Consider the following 17,212-nt stretch of genomic DNA (forward strand, 5'->3'; position numbering starts at 1 on the left):
AACATGTAAACACAGTTTCAGTCAGTTATGATGGGCCTTTTTCACAATTTGACTTTTATTACGTGAATTACCGAAAAAGACAGATATAATGAAACAATTATAGAAAAAACAATAATCAAAAACTTTGATTTCTGATATGCTCATAAAACGTGATGAGAGAAAACTAAACAAATAAAATCAAGGTATGGTTTGTGTGTTAAAACGCACAAACTCAGGTTTAGGAAGAGTGGGCACATTCAAACAGAGCCCAACAGGATTTTAGTGCCTTAAAAGTTCCAGTATTATCGTTCATGCTCAATTAAATGTAGCTGTGTAGACAGGATTATAAAATATGGAAGCTAATGCAAGCTTACAAATGAGGATGTGGTAACTATTTAATTAACCGAAAAGGTACATCTGTATCGTGACTGTAACAATACTAATTATTAGTTAAGGTGCAGGGAACAAAGTTGCAGGTATTAAAGGTATGGTAGAATGAAAAGAAAAAGGAGTGTCAAGGAAGCCATGACATGAGCCAAATTGGACACTGCCCAATTTTTGGGTGTGGAGGAAAGAGTCAGTTTCCTTCTCAAACAGGTGGTCAGACATCTTCAAAGTCTGGTATGAAGTTTAATTACAGTGACTAAATTACAGTGGAGCAGTGTTCTGACGACCCCCTTTGAGTTTCCAAGCAGTCTGTACTGTAATTTGCTGATCAGTGATGATGTTTTATAGTCGAGTGTTTGTACTGGTCATGTCAGAGGCTCCTTGGTATCTTATTAAAACAAAAACAGTATGCGTTCTTGACATTGATATAATATTTAGTTTTTGTTTTTAACTGCATTATAGATATTATTTAAAAAAAAACACACACTCAGCCTAGTATGGCCAGTTAGGGTGGTAAGTCCACTGGTCCAAGATTTAACTTATTTTTTAAAGGCAGCACTCCTTGTTATATAAAGTATATGTAGCACACATGATTTGAACAACAGCCCATCTTCTGTCTGCCTATAGTGTAGCTGATCATACGGGTCAACAAAATTAGTTAACTGGGCGTCAGATGATAAATACATTATATAAAACAAAAAAACAAACCTGACAAAACATGACAAATTAAGTTCTGTGTTCAGGTTGGAGGGCATTAGGGTGTGTTAGATTCAAACTGAAAGTATAACAAAGCAGTGCTCTCTTAATTTGACATTTTTTTATCTAGACATCAGTACCATGCAAGATGTCATTACTAAAAGCGGATATATAAGTTTTGCATACAGATCTAGAACCATGAACACTGTGAAACAGTTGGTATATTATTTTGTTAATTTGGCCGTTATTTGTTTCTGCTGTTTTTGATGCAGCTGTGGAGAAATTATAGTAACTGCTGGTTCTGTCGTGCAATTATAAAGAGGCAGATCCTGAAGTCCTCTGCTTTTCGACAGCTTTTGCTCTAAAAAAGCTACATGCAATACTAAATGTTATGGTTCTTAGTTGTCGGTGTCATCCAAATAAGGCATCAAACGCACACGTTTAAATTGTTGGCTATGTGTATGTATGTGGAGCTTGTAAACGATGTTCCAACTAGGTGTGGCGTAGTGGTGTGACAGGTGTCCAAATAAAATGAAATTGAAGTGGTGTCATGTGATGCAGTTTTGCCTAACGTGCAACCGATATTTGACAATGATGACAGTGTGTGTGTGTGTGTGCATGTAGGGAGGGAGCCAACAAAAACATGTGCACATTTCCCAATCACACTACTACCACACTGACACCAAGTGCATAACCTTTGTTCCACTGTGCAACTGAACTACACTAAACCAATAAAGCCTTATGTGTCATTACATTTTCAACAACACTGTTACCTGAAATAGTTTAACAATTCTTTTTCGGGAACCATTTCTTTTAGTTGTTAAAGGCAATGTTTCAAATTAAATACTATCAAACTTACTAAAAACCTGATCATCAACAACTACAGTAAAGCTAGGCATCACCAGAGATAACTGCAAAACATCTTTAAGTAAACAGGCTCTTTTAAAATAGCATAAAAGCTCTTTCAGTCTAAAATACAGGTCATCTGCTCCTCTCAGTTTTACAATGCCACCCATTGACTGAAGGTGCAGGATATCAACATGACCGGGTAACCTCAAAGACAAAGGAGCATGGTGTAAATGTTTAACTTTCGCTGTGTGAGTGAACCAAGAGCAATTGCACACATTATGAACGCCTGTGGTGAAGGCTCAGGGATCTGACAGACTGATGCATGGCTGATGTATTACTTATGGGGGTTTGCGGGAGGTGGCTGCCACAATCAGTGGACACTGACACCATACTGTGTAGCAGTGACCTTGAAATACAGTAATTTTACAGCAAGCTGCTGCTGAGCAGACCCCATTCACAGAGACAATATCTTTAGCTTTATTTCTTACTACAAGTCATGTTAAACTACATGTACCCCTCTGCTGTATATCCAGATCTGTGGTGCCAGTATATGCCAATTTAACTGTGATAATTATTTAAACAACTTACTCACCAACTTGAGATTTCTGTTTCATACATTTATTAGTTTTGTCATTAGCAAAGTTGGGTGAAAGATGCTGACACATGTTATCCATTCATTTGCCTCAAGAAAACAAAAGATGTTTCTTTTTAGCAGTTTCGAAATATTAACATTGCAGATATTCTGTGGGGATACTCATTACTGTTATTTATACATGCTATCTCAGCCAGTCCATTGACAATATCTTGCTTGATCGCATTCCATTTTTCTAGCAGCCAAGCCAAGGATCCTCTCTGTTCGTTCTGGATATGAAGGCAATTTTTCTGGCCATTTCTGAATGGTAGATCCGTCTACAGTTCTCAAAGTTCTTCCTCTGGCGCTCTCGGCAGGGCTTCTCATAGTAGCGCTTGCGCTTCACATTTTCAATAACCCCATCCTGAGTGAGAAACCTGGAGTATGTAGAGAGAATGTGTGAATAGCTGGGGCTTGGGTTGTATTCAGGACACTTTATTAAACAGGTAAATTAAAGGAACAATCACGTGGTACTGACAGAGCCATGATGTTTACATTTATGTCGAGTATATTTTGTTAATGTTAAAACGTTGTCTTTGTAAATACATTATCATGAAATTCTGTTAGGCACAAAAAGACCAGAGGCAACAAAATCTTCAATTAAATAAAAACATAATGAATCACAAATTGTATCTATTAGTGAATAAGCGCTCAAGCTGATTTAAACACTTTCTAATATTGAGTTATCATCATTTAACGTTACTCATCTTTGCATAAATCTAATAAAATATTTAAAGACGTATAAGCAGCAGTGATATTGCGCAGCCGCAGCTCTGTGACATTGAGCGGAAGGCTAACATAAGCTTAGCAAATGTTAGCTTATCGTCTCCGCGTAAACAGTGACTTATAAAAAATCTTATATCTTGTCTTAAATACACGAGTTTGACCTGTTTAAATTCTTGTACGCTGCATCAACGTTGCCGTCTTGGACCATCACTGTCCGCGCGACGAAGCGAAGGTGCCTCGCCATGATCAGGCCGGTGCTCAAACGTGATCCGTCTAGAAACAACTACATAGAAAGGGTTCCGCAAAAAAGAAAGAAACAAACAAAAACCTTAAATCAACACTAGGTGACGCTGCACCCAACTCTTTTTATAATGTTAACATTTAATTTGTATATAAGGTACATTTTTGTGACTGTTATGCCATATGTTCCCTTTTTGACCATACTCTTTTACCATTTTTAATTTTGCACTAGCTGAATGTGCATTATTATTAGGTTAGATTTGCATCTCTCTGCATGCAATTTCAATGTAGGAAGTAACCATAATGGTCAAGGAATGTATAAAAATAGTTGATGAAGGTTAGTACTAGTGGAATGCACATTAAATGTTCATTTAAAAAAACATTGTTTTGCTCTTTTTGCCATTCAAAACTAATGGGATGTACCTTGACAAATTGGAGTTCCTCTGTACAGTTTGGTAATTGCTCCATGGGGTTCATACCATAAGTTGTGGGGCTTTTTTTTACTTTCTAATTTAATTCTTTATGAGTCTGGTTGGGTGTTTGGGCTTGTTGTCATACTGCAGTGTGAATTTGGGACTAATTTAATGCCTGATTGATAGTAATGTGTAATGAATAAGAGCCTAAACATCTGTAGTGCCTAAACCTATGGCAAAGGTATACATTTGCCTAAATAACTGAAAGAAAAGAAAGTCAACCTAGCATCCAGGTCTATTCCAGGCAGGGAACCAAACAGAAGTCATCTAGTCTAAGGGAGAAGACTTTCACAGGAATTAGAAATGTAATGGAAATGTAGGAAATGATGGAAATGTAAATGACTAAATGAATTATACATGCATGAAACTACTTTATTATACTATAGTAGCAGGCACCACAGGGTTTGTTTCATTCTTTAATTGGGGCCCTTTTCTTCTTCTTCCTTTCATCTCTGAGTTACCATTGTCCTCTAATTGTCTGAGACTGAGGTCAGCCAGCGGTGAATGCTGGCCTGAATGGTAATGTCTAATTTGCATTTGTAAGTGTTTTACTATGTCCTTTCTTAAAGTAGCTGATAAAGTTAATCCCCATGTTGCTGTAACTCTATAGGGTACTGTACCTGCATGGTGCCATGGGGAGGAATGCTGAGACAACCTGCACAGATAACACCATGACTCCTTTTGTGGGATGAATGTGTTGCATCATGTTTCCAGAGACATTGCATCTGATCCAGACCTGCTGAAATATTCTTGGCGCTTAGGTGTGTGTGTGTGAAAGAGAGAGAGAGAAAGATGAGAATAAAAAAGAATCTTCTTTTCCTTTCGGCTGTTCCCTTTCAGGGGTCGCCACAGTGAATCATGTGGCTCCATCTAACCCTGTCCTCTGCATCCTCTTCTCTCACACCAACTAACTTCATGTCCTCTCTCACTTCATCAATGAATCTCCTCTTTGGTCTTCCTCTAGACCTCCTGCCTGGCAGCTCCAACCTCAGCATCCTTCTACCAATATATTCAGTCTCTCCTCTGAACCACCAAACCACCACCTCAGTCTGTCCTCTCTGACTTTATCTATGAAATATCTAATATGAGCTGTCCCTCTGATATCCTCATTCCTGATCCTGTCCATCCTTGTCACTCAACATCTTAAGCTCTGCTACCTCCAGCTCTGCCTCCTGTCTTTTCTTCAGTGCCACTGTCTCTAAGCCGAACAACATCGCTGGTCTCACCACCGTCTTGAACACCTTTCCTTTCATTCTCGCTGATACTCTTTTATCACTCAACACACCTGACACTTTTCTCCACCCGTTCCAACCTGCTTGCACTCGCCTCTTCACATCTTTTCCACACTCTCCATAGCTCTGAACCGTTGACCCTAAGTAGACTCACTACAGATGTCATCTGCAACCATCTTAGTCACAGAGATTCCTGTTTAACCTCATCTGTCAGCCTGTCCATCACAATAGCAAACAAGAAGGGGCTCAGAGCCGATCCTTGATGCAGACCCATCTCCACCTTGAACTCCTCTGTCACACCTTCAGCACACCTCACCACTGTCTTGCAGCTCTCATACATGTCCTGCACCACTCTAACATACTTCTCTGCCACTCCAGACATCCTCATACAATACCACAGCTCTTCTCTCAGCACCCTGTCATACGCTTTCTCTAAATCTACGAAGGCACAATGCAACTCAATATAACCTTCTCTGTACTTCTCCATCAGCATCCTCAAAGAAAATACTGCATCTGCTGTTCTCTTTCTAGGCATGAAACCATATTGCTGTTCACAAATGCTCACCCCATCAATAATTAACAACCTCTATGCAACTAAATTTAGCGCAGTTCTTTTTCATTTATTGGTTTATGTCTAGCATTTATAGTATCTAGTTTATATCTATTTATAACTTCTACCATTTCAATTCTTACATTTTATTTAATAAGCATTTTCACTGTTTCTCAGCTGCTTACATTAAGGCCTTCAACCTACTTACACAGTGAGTCTGAAATAATTACTATCGATACAATACAACATATTGTAGTTGTCACATCGTTTATTTCAGTCATACTTCATAGGCCCCAAATGTTCATTCAAATATGGCACTACCATGGTATAACATGAATTAAGTCTATTGTAACTAGAACAGACATTTAAATTTAGCAAAAGAGAAGGTTTTGTGTTGGTAGACATATAGCCTACATTTTAGTGGTACATATTCCATGTGCTATTTAAAAAAGGAAATATACTTCAAAGACTTGGTATATCACACATATTTTAACATTAAAATCTTTAACCTACATGCTGACAGAACAGATTTCATATAAAGCAAAAGTGGTTCAGTCTAAAGATCCACGTGTACATGTCCGTGTTAAAATTAAGATGTTTTCTATAGTCTTCCCCCCGATAAAGACAAGAAACCTGAAGTGTGATTTCACTTTCCAGATCGTGAACACTTTACACGTGGTTTCAGGCATAGATTTTAATAAAAAGTTTGTTGAGCTTATAATTCTTTTGCTGACTTATTTATAGTTATTTTCTTGACCACTTGTCAAATAATTGGACCTAACTTTGCACCCCCCTATAAAACAATTAATACAACTAACTTTATTTAAACGTCAACATGAAAGGACTTACTGGAAGTGCATTTTCCAGCTCATATCCAAATATTTCACCATGTTGATAGAGGTGGAGGGGACAGCTGGAGTCGGGGGGAGAGTCCCTCCCTGCCATCAGCCTCAGTATTGGACCAGCTTCCGACCCAGAGGAGCTCTCAGCCAATGAATCGAGGCGCAGATGCGGGCAGAGCACACGGCTTCACAAAGCATTTACCGGAGATAGACAGCGGTCAGAAACGTCTTCTAACCTGCAAAATATATTTGTGCAAGTGATCGCATTGCAATGGAGAAGAAAGTGACAGACTTCTCAGGAAAATGGAAAATGAAGTCTTCGGAAAATTTCGAGGAACTTTTAAAAGCCCTGGGTGAGTAATGCATTTGTTGCATGTTGAGTAGCCTGCACACGGGGACGCATTATGAAGGTGATAACATACTGAATAAAGGCGCTGAGACGCATCTCGTTTTACCATCGTCTGTGCTCGTCAGCTAATTTCAAATTCTTTACATGCAAACACGTCAAACTGATGCTAGTTTGCCTCTATCGGGTTCAGGTTCAATAATTCAGGTCCATTCATCAAATGCAACAGAGGCAAAGGGAAAGACTGGAAGTGCATCTTTTTCACAGAGACCTTTGATTGTGTCAGTCGTAGTACCAGCTGAAAATCCGCTTGTTTTAGAGAGATTACCAAAGTGGTCTGAAGTGGCCCTCTGTGGTTAAAATGGTTTGCTCCTGCCTCGTTATAGTTCCTGTGAATGTTGGGCTTGTTAAGCTACATGGGGTTCATCTTTGAGGACAGCAGGAGAGTGGGTCAGGTGAGGGCCACTCAGTGGCATCCATAGAAAAATCTGAAGACAAATAGCCTGTGGAGGAATGTTAGATTAGACTCGTCTGAAGCGGGGTCCCCCTCATGCGGTTGTAATTAGAGTCAGAGTAAACGGAACTAAGCCTTGACATGGGCCCCAGCAGCCGGCCGCCTCCAAGACTCACTTTCCTTTACTGCCCTGGGCCTCTCCGAGACGTGTGTGTGTGTGTGTGTGTGTGTGGGGGGGGGGGTGCTGCCACTTTCACAGGCACTTCATGAGTCAATCTCAACTGAATCAGATTTGTGAGGCAGACTCGATGTCTCAGAAGCCAGTCTAGTTCACATGAATAGTTCCAAAAGGTAAAGGGTGAGACGGGGCATGCATCCAACACCCTTTCACACTTCTACTGACACAGCACATACCGTGGATACTGATATTTTCATCAAGCGTTTTAGCCTCAATATATTTGGCACACTGCCTAAGCTATTGTTACCTGTTATGCGTTTTCCTACCTACCAGACACAGACCCACAGGTCAAGTAGTGGTGTGGGGTTGCATGACCAGAGCCTCTATTTGAGGAAACTGCTAACATCAACTAAATGAGGAGCAACAAAATGCAATGCAAAAGCGGATTATGTGTAAAATTAAGGATTTTATTCCCACAAAACTACCACAAAGATGTCCACTTGAAAAGACCACAAAAGTAAGAATAAATACAAAAAGGTGCAAAACACAACAAGCCAAGGAATACAAAGATGCACAACTTACCACAAAAGGACCCAATGAGACAAAATAACCACGAAGTTACAAACCAAACCTCAAACTACCTACAGAGAGGCAAAACTATACCAATTGACATTACATTACAACAACTAACCAAATAAATGTGTATCTTTATCTCCAAGTAGAGGAACTGCAGTGACTGTTATTCTACTTTTGACCAGAAATATTCAATGTCCACATCTTTAAATCACCAATACCAAAACTTTTTGCAGTTGCAGTTGTGAAAAGATGAACCTCATGAACTTAACAGTTGGGAAAACACACAAACTATGAAACAGGAATCCAGCTTTAGTTTTTTCCAAATGTTGAATGAACTAATATAGATGTTTCACAGTAAACTGTGTGTTTTTTAAGTTTTGTAGCTTTGGAACTTGGAACTTGCATCTGTACCTCAGATAGTTGAGAATTTGCTGCTTTTGCCGTTTTTCAAAGTGTGCCTTTAACAATGTCGCTGTAGTTAGTGGTTTAAAGGCTCATACCAGTGTTTTTGCTTCTTGCAACCCATTAACAAAACATCACATATGGTTTAGATTACTGGCAACATTCTAAGGCACCATAGGTCCTAAAATCAATCACAATGAACTGCCATATTGGTATTTTTTCTACTTATAGGCACCCAAGTAAAAACTTTGTAAACTTAACTTCTGTGATTGGAGAATCAAATGAAAAATGGAAACAATGTGCAAGAATTGACAGTATAAAAAGACATGAACTTGCTTTTTACTTGCCACAATGGCTGGTGTCTCAAATATATTTTTGAAAGAAAAAAATCCAAATACTTTCTGCAGACACCTTAAATCACCAACCACCATTACAAGCACAATCTAAAACCTGCACATTATTTTTTATCTGGGACTGAATAAACAGAAAATTAGACAACATTGTTGGCTGTTTGCAACCTTCAAAACATTCGATATTTCTTTTGTCTGTGTGTGGTCAGGTGTGAATGTGTTCCTCAGAAAGATTGCAGTGACAGCGGCCTCAAGCCCAGCAGTGGAAATCACCCAGCAGGGAGAGAGTCTGTCCATCAAGACATCCACCAATGTCCGCACCACCCATGTCTCATTCACTGTGGGTCAGTCCTTCAGCGAGACCACAGTGGATGGACGCCTCTGCACGGTACACATCCCTCCACTTTGCATGAAAACCATCCTGGATAATGTCAGTACGTGTATACCAGTGTTTGGCCAAGGACAGCATAACATTTCTTCACAGAAGAAACATTTGGAAATAATTTCAGTGTAACTCTAGAGTCAGTCCTGCTGATATTTCATGGATCTGTTCTTCATTTCTTCATGTTAAACGAGTGGTGAAGAACATAGTTTCTGAATTAAACTGCAGTTACGGGCACACTGAGCTCCCACAAAGCTATTAACATTGTTCTAATATGAATCCCTGCAGAGTTTTCCAAAGTGGGAAACAGACAGCAAGATCAGCTGTGAACAGACTTTACAGAAAGGCGATGGGCCCAAGACAGCATGGAGCCGAGAGCTGACCAACGATGGAGAACTGATACTGGTAATTATGTACTGCACTGATAAGCAAATTTACTTTTATGAATAGGTTTGTTTATTTATTTAAGCCACAGGAAATACTTTTAAATGTGTATTTTAGTAAAAGAGTGTAGTTATGCCAGCTCTGTACTAAAGCACATTCATGACACATTTGTACCATAGTTATGATCTGAGTTAAAAAAGCCTGTTAAATCAGCCTGTTTGGAGTTGGGAATATCGGGAATGTTTGCCAGCAATTTGGTGAAAACACTAACAGAAGTGTCACAAAAACTGCAGGCCAGATGGCAGCACCTTTCCACATCACAGCTACTCCCAAGTCAAACTTATAAGCAAATCTTCCTGTTTTTCCAATTCTGGTGGCATTGCACGATTTAACTAAAAACAACTAATGTCAACTTAATGGCGACATCGCACAAAAGTTTTGGTTGCTCCTAGAGTCAGACCTGCAAATCAGCTTCCTATGACAGTTCATCCAACAGTTGCTGAGATACTGTATGTCAGTAAAAGTGGTTGATCAACTGACATTGCCATCACAAGGGGGCTGCTAATGTGGCTAGAAATGTAGCTTTATTTTTCTTTTTTCATAAGACAAATATTTAGATTTTTTTAGAGGAAACCTTTTGCAGGGTTTGCAAGTTGGATGGTTTTTGTGAAAGGAGAATGTACTGAAACCTAAACAATATTCCCAATAATATCTTATCAAGTGAAGACACATTCAATATAAATAGTTTACATAAGAAATTCAATCCTCATACCAGAAGTTAAAGGTTTGTCTAAATGTTGCTGTTTTCTTTCAGACAATGATTGCCGGGGATGTTGTCTGCACCAGAGTTTATGAAAGGGAATGAGGAAAGATTTTCAAGACTTTACATTTACTTGACTTGTTTTCTTCTCCCAGCCGGTCAGATGTGGGTCAGATCTTGCTTGTTTAGTTGCCTTTTTAAAACAAAAGCTGAATTTATATCCTTTGTATCTTATACTTAAAATAAAATGCACACATTCCTTTTTTAAAAGCTTTATTGCAGTGTCTGAATCTTTTTTCAATATTTTAATAAACAGTTTTGTATGAATTATTGTTGGATAATTCCTTTATTTTCTTTATGCTGCCTCCTCCCTGCAGCTCCCGTTCCCTTGTCGACCATCTGGAGATCACTTTACATCAGAGTTTGCTATTCATACTCTCCTGATCATTCCCCACCCTTTCCACCTCCTTCTTTCAGTTTGCAATCCAATACTTTGTCCTTCATGTGCTCTCTGTCATCATAGCTCACAACAATATGTATTCAGTTAGTTTCAAATTCATATTTTATAAACTCTGCTTTTGAGAGACATTTGGCAAAGGCAAGGGGGGAAACAGGGAGTGGAAAAGAAAATGAGTGAGGGAAAGAGAGAGGGCAGCTATGAGAATTAATTCATAGCATCAAATGAAAAAGTTAAACTTCCTACGCTCCCCTCTTCAGCTGTACCTACTTACAGAATGAGCTCAGCAAAATTCCCCCCAGCCCTTTGCTCTGGCTTTGCACCCAGGTACAAAGTGCTAAGTGGCATCCTCAGAGTGATTTCCAGCTGTTTTAAGGTCAACTTACTAGCACAAAGTATGCAAACAAAAATATACATAGATTTGAAATGTGAGGTGACAGCAGAATTAGCTGAAAATGCTATACAGCATCCTTCAGTGTGGGGCAGACTTTACCTTGCTGTGAAAAATGGGCCTTCACGGTTTGTCAGGTGCTTCCTGAGGAGAGTGCGGCTTCGGATCACAAGCAGTGATGGTTTTACCAGGTTTTCAAACAGTGTGCAGACAATCACACTTTTCAAGTGCTTCCCAGTTTATGCACAAAGTGCTGAGCTAGCAGCAGGAGGGACTGGGCCCTCTCCATGATGAATGGTCTCAATAACCTCAGTGGGCAAATGTGTGTGTGTCTGCAGGTGGAGTACAGGAAGTACTCATATCCTTCATGCAAGTAGAAATTACTAAAACACCAATACAAAAACGCTCCATTTTAACCAAGAGTCCTGAATTTAACATTTTAAACAGAGGTTTTATCAGCAAAGCGGATGAACAAAGTTGTCTGACGCATATGCAGCATTGTTGTGTTTTGCTGATAAACAGAGCATTGTGTTAACCAACTAAGACCAACACTTAGTCTACTGGTTTTTAACTGATCTATATGCAGCTTGTGTCTGCATGAAATAGGGACAGTGAAAATATTATGTGTGGCCAAGTATGCAAGACTTGCACAACTTTACCAATTATGTTCAGTGCATGTTTATATGTCCCACAGTCAGAAAGTATGTTTTCAATGGCTTCAGCCAACCCCCTTGTTATTGTGTAAGCACTCAACAAGACCACAGCACTTTAACTGCAGTTTGGAGTGGATGGCAACAGCCTCACTGTTTGCTCAATACAAAACTAGCACTGCACACTCACACAAGGAGCCCAATTCTGTCAAAATGACCCTTTTGACTAATGATTGCTTGCCTCATTGGAGCTGTCTAACCCACCCAGTCCCTCCCTGTTAGCCGGGTCACTTTCCACACAATGTTAATGCCAGTTCATCCCTCAGGCAGTGATATCATGGAACCTCGCATTGCTCGGTTTGGCTGAGGAATGCTGTGGTTTTAGGACCAGGAGGCAACAAAGTCCAGAGTTTGAATGTAGGCCATCTGGACCAATGGCGACAGGGCCCTTTAGAGGAAACAATGAGTCGCAGGAGTCAGCTGACAAACACAGATGCTGCTAAATGAGGTCATAAAGACAAATAAAGCAAAGCCTGCGAAAAGGTCCAGGCAGAAAACGCAAGGTGTGATACATGCTCATTCAGCTGCAACAGCGAAAGTATAAAAGCTTTCATCATTAATGAAATGGTCTATTTAGACTGTCACAATAACTCATTCTCAGCTAGTCCATTTCCACTTCAAAGTCAACATGTGACATCTGCTGCTTTATAGTTTTTGATACAAATTCAATTCAATGATTGTCAATAGTTACATTTAACTATGAAATATATAAACCAGTTTACACAAAGTAATCAGGGCTCTAACCAAAGAGTATATTCATTATTGTTAATTGTTTTGTGTCACAGTTCTGTCCCTGTGTTTAAGTTATCTAGATTTATTTCCTGTTTTGGCTTTTATTTTATTGATCCTCCTGTGTCTCTTCCTGTGAGTCTGTTTGCTGTCTTTACCTTCCTCGTTTTGTCCTGATTTGTTTCACCTGTTCCCCTGTCCTCTCCCCAGTGTTCTCTGCCGGTTTGTGTTATGTGTAAGTGTGTGTTAGTATGCTGTCTGCCTTCGTCACAAGTTTGTATCCTGCCTGATCCCTGTCTGGACTGTCAAGGCTTTGGTCTATGGTTTGGTCTTTCCTTATGTGGTTTTGTATTCCTTGTTATGTGTTTTTGTCCCTGCTTTTTACGTGGTTTTGTTCTTCCTTGTTATGTGTTTTGGTTATTTCTTGTTTTATGGTTTGGTTCTCCTTTGTTACATTTTTGCATTAGTTTATTTTCACCCGTTCCCTGTATTAGTTATCCCTGTTTATTTCCCACTGCCTTGAGTTTAGTTTGTTTGTTTTATTCCCTTCTGTCTATTCCTGTTTAGTTAATTTGTCCCTGTTAATTTACCCTCTTACCCGTGTATTAGAATTAGTTTAGGTCTAGTCTGGTCCCTGTGTGTACCCTAACTTTTCAGTCTTGTATGTGTGCACCCCGTTGTTTGTATTGCTGTCATAGTCTGTTGTTTACTCTGTATGTGTTTAGTTTGTTGTTTTGTTACCTTTTAGTTCAGTAAGTCTTTACCCTCCTCCTGTGGAGTGATTTTTAGTTAAGCCCTCCTGTTTCTTTTTAAATACCCTTTTCTTTATACCTCCTCTTGCCGTTTCCTTACTTGGGTTCGTCCTAAAAGAACTTATACTAACCGTAACAGTTTTGTCTCCAAAATTTTGGATGAATAACAAAACTTGTCCATCACAGTGACTCTAAACCTGGGGTGACATCTTCAAACTGTGTTTATTTTCATCAACTGTTTAAGTTTTCACTCTATAGTATTATAAAACAGATACTCACACTGCACAAGCTTTAACAAGCAAATACTGAACATTTGGAATGTTAGTGAATTAAATATATAACATAATACTTAAGAAATCATTTTCTGATAATAGATTGAATAATTGTTTCATCTCTATTTGACTTGGCTTTTTGATTTCCTACACCTTTTTTTTTTTTTTTTTAATTTGTCACATAGGACTTACAAATCCCATCAAATTAGCCACAACGTACAATTTTCCTGTTCATCTTGGACTTTGTTAAATTCCAGTGGCGATGCAGAACTTTTCTAAGATATTAAAGTTTAAGTAGAGAAATGTATTTAAATAGTTACTCTTAATGGAACAGTGCAATATCTCAGTATGAGCCAACCAGGGTTTTCTCAAAGAAACTGACCTCAAGATAGTGGCGACCGCAACAAGGTAGAGGTGAAAGGTTTAGTGTGTAGCTGTGGAGTTCTGTGGCTTTAGCCATACTTTGAGAAACGTGTTCTGTGGAATCACTTTTAGGAAATCCTTGAATGGAATTGTTTCCTGAACGTGTTTGTGAAATTACTGTAAGTAAATTTGTATTGTAGAATTGGTCCGATATCGGCTAAGTAGAGAAACGCATACAATAAATGTTCAGTGTTCGTCATACCGCGATCTCTGCAGTGAACTAATTGTTGACCGATCAGATACGAATAAGATTATTCAAACCCAACTCTTAAGGCCATGGAGGATGCTTTGCAACGTCAGATAGACGCGAGAAACCGAACTGTTGACAGTGCTCAAACATCTGTTTTGTGATATAAGTAACCCAGATTAAGGAATACTCCAAAAGTTCAGATCCGAAGAGGAAATCAAAAGTGATCAGCAAGGCTGGTTTGAGCCAAGGGCAAGTTCACACATTTTGGGATGGTGTTGTCCGTTGGATTAAAGAGGCACATCAGCGCACTGAGGAAGCAAATAAGGCAAATGTAGTAAAAAGTAAACGTAAAAAGAGCTTCACCACCACTGCAAAGCAAGTGAATATTCAGAAGGATGTGAGCGTAGAACTCAGCTCTAAAAATAAGTATTCGAGTATCAACGAAGTTTCGCCCAAGTCTTGTCTTTTTTTACCACGACCTTTTGAACACTGTTTAAAAAAAAAAAAAAAAAAAAAAAACTTCATTCTTCTCACAAGGATAAGATAGACTTTCTCAAGAGCAAAGGTTTATGCTTCGGGGGACTGAAACCAGGACATATGAGTAAACGCTGTCAAGAGAAAGTAAACTGCCAGATTTGCTTAAGGACGCCCCCTACTTTGCTGCACATAAAGGTCAAGTAAAACACACCTGTTGAGGAGAGGCAGTCTGTGGAGGGTGATGAACAGCAGTGGTCAGTGGATTTGTGAACACCCCACGTGATCAGCATGGATAATGCGTCCGTGGACGTACGCTGTGTGACAGCTGTGACGCCGATCCTTGTTGCCCTGGTGATCATCACTGTCTCGCCTCCCTGATTTCCTCCATTCTCCTCTCACTTCTCTGTGTCACCTAATCAGACCCATCTCATTTTTCCTCCTCTATATATGCCCCGTTCACCTGCTCACTTCTGCCTCTTCTCCCGAGCATCAAGCTGCTATGTCTCCTGTATGATTCGTTTCGCTTTTTATCTTTTTTCGCTTTTTAGCTTTTTTTAGGCCTCGATCATTAGTTTGGTCTTGTGCATCTTATGTTGCTCTTACACTGCAGTAAGTGACTTTTTGTTGAACTTTATTCCTATGGACTTTTAGATGAATGGACTAAGTATTAGAAGACGATTTTGCGCAAAACCGAAGTTTGAGAGAGTCTCCGTTTCTCTGCTGCCATTTCAGTTGTTACTTTCTGTTTGCTTGTCACATTGCCGTTATAATGTTGCTTTCCATTTGGTTGTTACTTTGTCGCGTTATTGTCGTGTTTTCTCCTTGGTGTTACCAGCCATATTTAAGGTCTGTCTTCTCCATTAATCAGAATGAGACAGTGGTGAACACTGATCTCCTACGGTGTGTTAAGTGCTGGTAACCTCTGACACCAGAAGAAAGTTGAGAAACGAATACAATAAATGTTCAATGTTTGTCATACAACGATCTCTGCAGTGAACTAATTGCTGGACCATCGGATATGAGTAAGATCTCTACAATCTCTTCTATAAACATCAAACATCCTTAAACTTAGCTGAAACAAGCTCACAAAGAGTGATGTTCAAACAGTTAAAGATATTTAAAGTGTAAGTTAAAGACAACTAGATGTTAGTGCATCAGTTTGTGACCCTGACGTTAGGAACAATCTCTATAAATCCAGGAAATCATATTTTCATAACCAATCCCTAAGATACATGCATATTTACTTTAAATATGTCAGTATACATATGTGAAAATACTCTTCATATGTGTTCATTGTGTGTGAGAGACAGTCTGGTGTTTGTAATGATATCATATGACTCACCTTACCCATGTGACCCCATGTGACTTCGAGGAGAAGAGAATGAAAAGAGACCAGGCTGGATTATACAATGGCCTTAGGCCATGAAATGTGTATAAACTAGAGGGGCTAATACTGCGATCCTTTCTGCTCCTGCTGCAGGGACAAACGGTATATAAAATATATAAAGATATACCTCTGAAGTACTCTGAGCGTGCACAATGTGTACAAGTTGAGTATGAATTCAGATTTAATTGCTGTTGTGGCTAAAGAAACGTGTTCCGTGAAAAAAAAAAAAAAAAACTTGAGAAGCAATAATTGAATTTCAAGATACTAAAACACTTAAGTATGTGTGACCAATGTAATAAAGAAGGATAAAGAAAATCATTGTTTCTTTTTCATTACCTCTGTGGTTGCACCTTAACACTTACCTGAGATTTAAATCTCACCTTTGGTGAGGTGGGGGGAAAAAAAGCACATTTTAAGGCACAAGAGTGACATCTACTGGAGAAGGAGGAAGAAAGTCTTTTAAAAACCTGAAAGCCAGAGCAGAGAGTAATTGAAGAAAATCAGGCATTTTTCTTCAGCTCTTTGAAAAACAACTTTATCACATTGAAATATTGTTGTTACCCCACAATCTGCTAAACTATTACCAATAAATTATGCAAATACATGTCAAGAATTTCACAATTGATAAAATAACAATCATAGCCATTCATCAGATTGCCAAACAGGGAAAATGAAAACAAAAAGCTGATTCTCTCTGACTTATTTAAAAAAAAATTGTAATCTTTCCATCTAACATCTCAGCTGTGCCTGGTGCAGAGACTTAATATGAAAAATAGTGATTTAACTTAACCTATTAATATACAGTGGCCATTTCATTTCTGCGCAGGGTGTTTGTAATTGTTTGTAATTTCTGATGGGCTGGTTTACCTAAGGTGCTGTAAAAAAAGGACTCTTCAAAATGATGAAATAAATGGTATTTTTTTACTTCACTACATTTAGTCAACAGCTTAGTTACTAGTTACTTTAGTAGTTGATTCTATTTTAAAT

At 38.9% G+C, this 17,212-nt stretch overlaps 2 protein-coding genes across 2 annotated transcripts; one reads left to right on the forward strand and one right to left on the reverse strand.

Moving 5' to 3' along the window:
- Positions 1–2,513: 2,513 nt before the first annotated feature.
- mrps21 (mitochondrial ribosomal protein S21) lies at positions 2,514–3,551 on the reverse strand. Its single transcript, XM_067497840.1, has 2 exons — positions 3,430–3,551; positions 2,514–2,919 (listed from the first exon to the last, which is right to left on the reverse strand). Exons 1-2 carry the CDS (start codon positions 3,510–3,512, stop codon positions 2,739–2,741), a joined length of 264 nt encoding a protein of 87 aa, XP_067353941.1. The 5' UTR covers positions 3,513–3,551; the 3' UTR covers positions 2,514–2,738.
- A 3,191-nt stretch (positions 3,552–6,742) lies between these two features.
- crabp2b (cellular retinoic acid binding protein 2, b) lies at positions 6,743–10,764 on the forward strand. Its single transcript, XM_067497854.1, has 4 exons — positions 6,743–6,958; positions 9,121–9,299; positions 9,582–9,698; positions 10,492–10,764. The coding sequence occupies exons 1-4, from the start codon at positions 6,877–6,879 to the stop codon at positions 10,540–10,542; spliced, it is 429 nt and encodes a 142-aa protein (XP_067353955.1). The 5' UTR covers positions 6,743–6,876; the 3' UTR covers positions 10,543–10,764.
- Positions 10,765–17,212: the final 6,448 nt, after the last annotated feature.

The sequence above is a fragment of the Channa argus genome, chromosome 1 (genome assembly GCF_033026475.1).
Source record: "Channa argus isolate prfri chromosome 1, Channa argus male v1.0, whole genome shotgun sequence".
Taxonomy (NCBI): domain Eukaryota; kingdom Metazoa; phylum Chordata; class Actinopteri; order Anabantiformes; family Channidae; genus Channa; species Channa argus.

What these genes read in the sequence shown, in the direction of transcription:
- mrps21 (XM_067497840.1), bottom strand. Translation starts at nt 3,512, where the DNA reads ATGGCGAGGCACCTTCGCTTCGTCGCGCGGACAGTGATGGTCCAAGAC. An exon ending in GCGTACAAGAATTTAAACAG is followed by an intron (nt 2,920 to 3,429) that starts GTCAAACTCGTG and finishes TACATACTCCAG; the next exon opens with GTTTCTCACTCAGGATGGGG.
- crabp2b (XM_067497854.1), top strand. Translation starts at nt 6,877, where the DNA reads ATGGAGAAGAAAGTGACAGACTTCTCAGGAAAATGGAAAATGAAGTCT. An exon ending in TGGATGGACGCCTCTGCACG is followed by an intron (nt 9,300 to 9,581) that starts GTACACATCCCT and finishes GAATCCCTGCAG; the next exon opens with AGTTTTCCAAAGTGGGAAAC. An exon ending in ACGATGGAGAACTGATACTG is followed by an intron (nt 9,699 to 10,491) that starts GTAATTATGTAC and finishes GTTTTCTTTCAG; the next exon opens with ACAATGATTGCCGGGGATGT.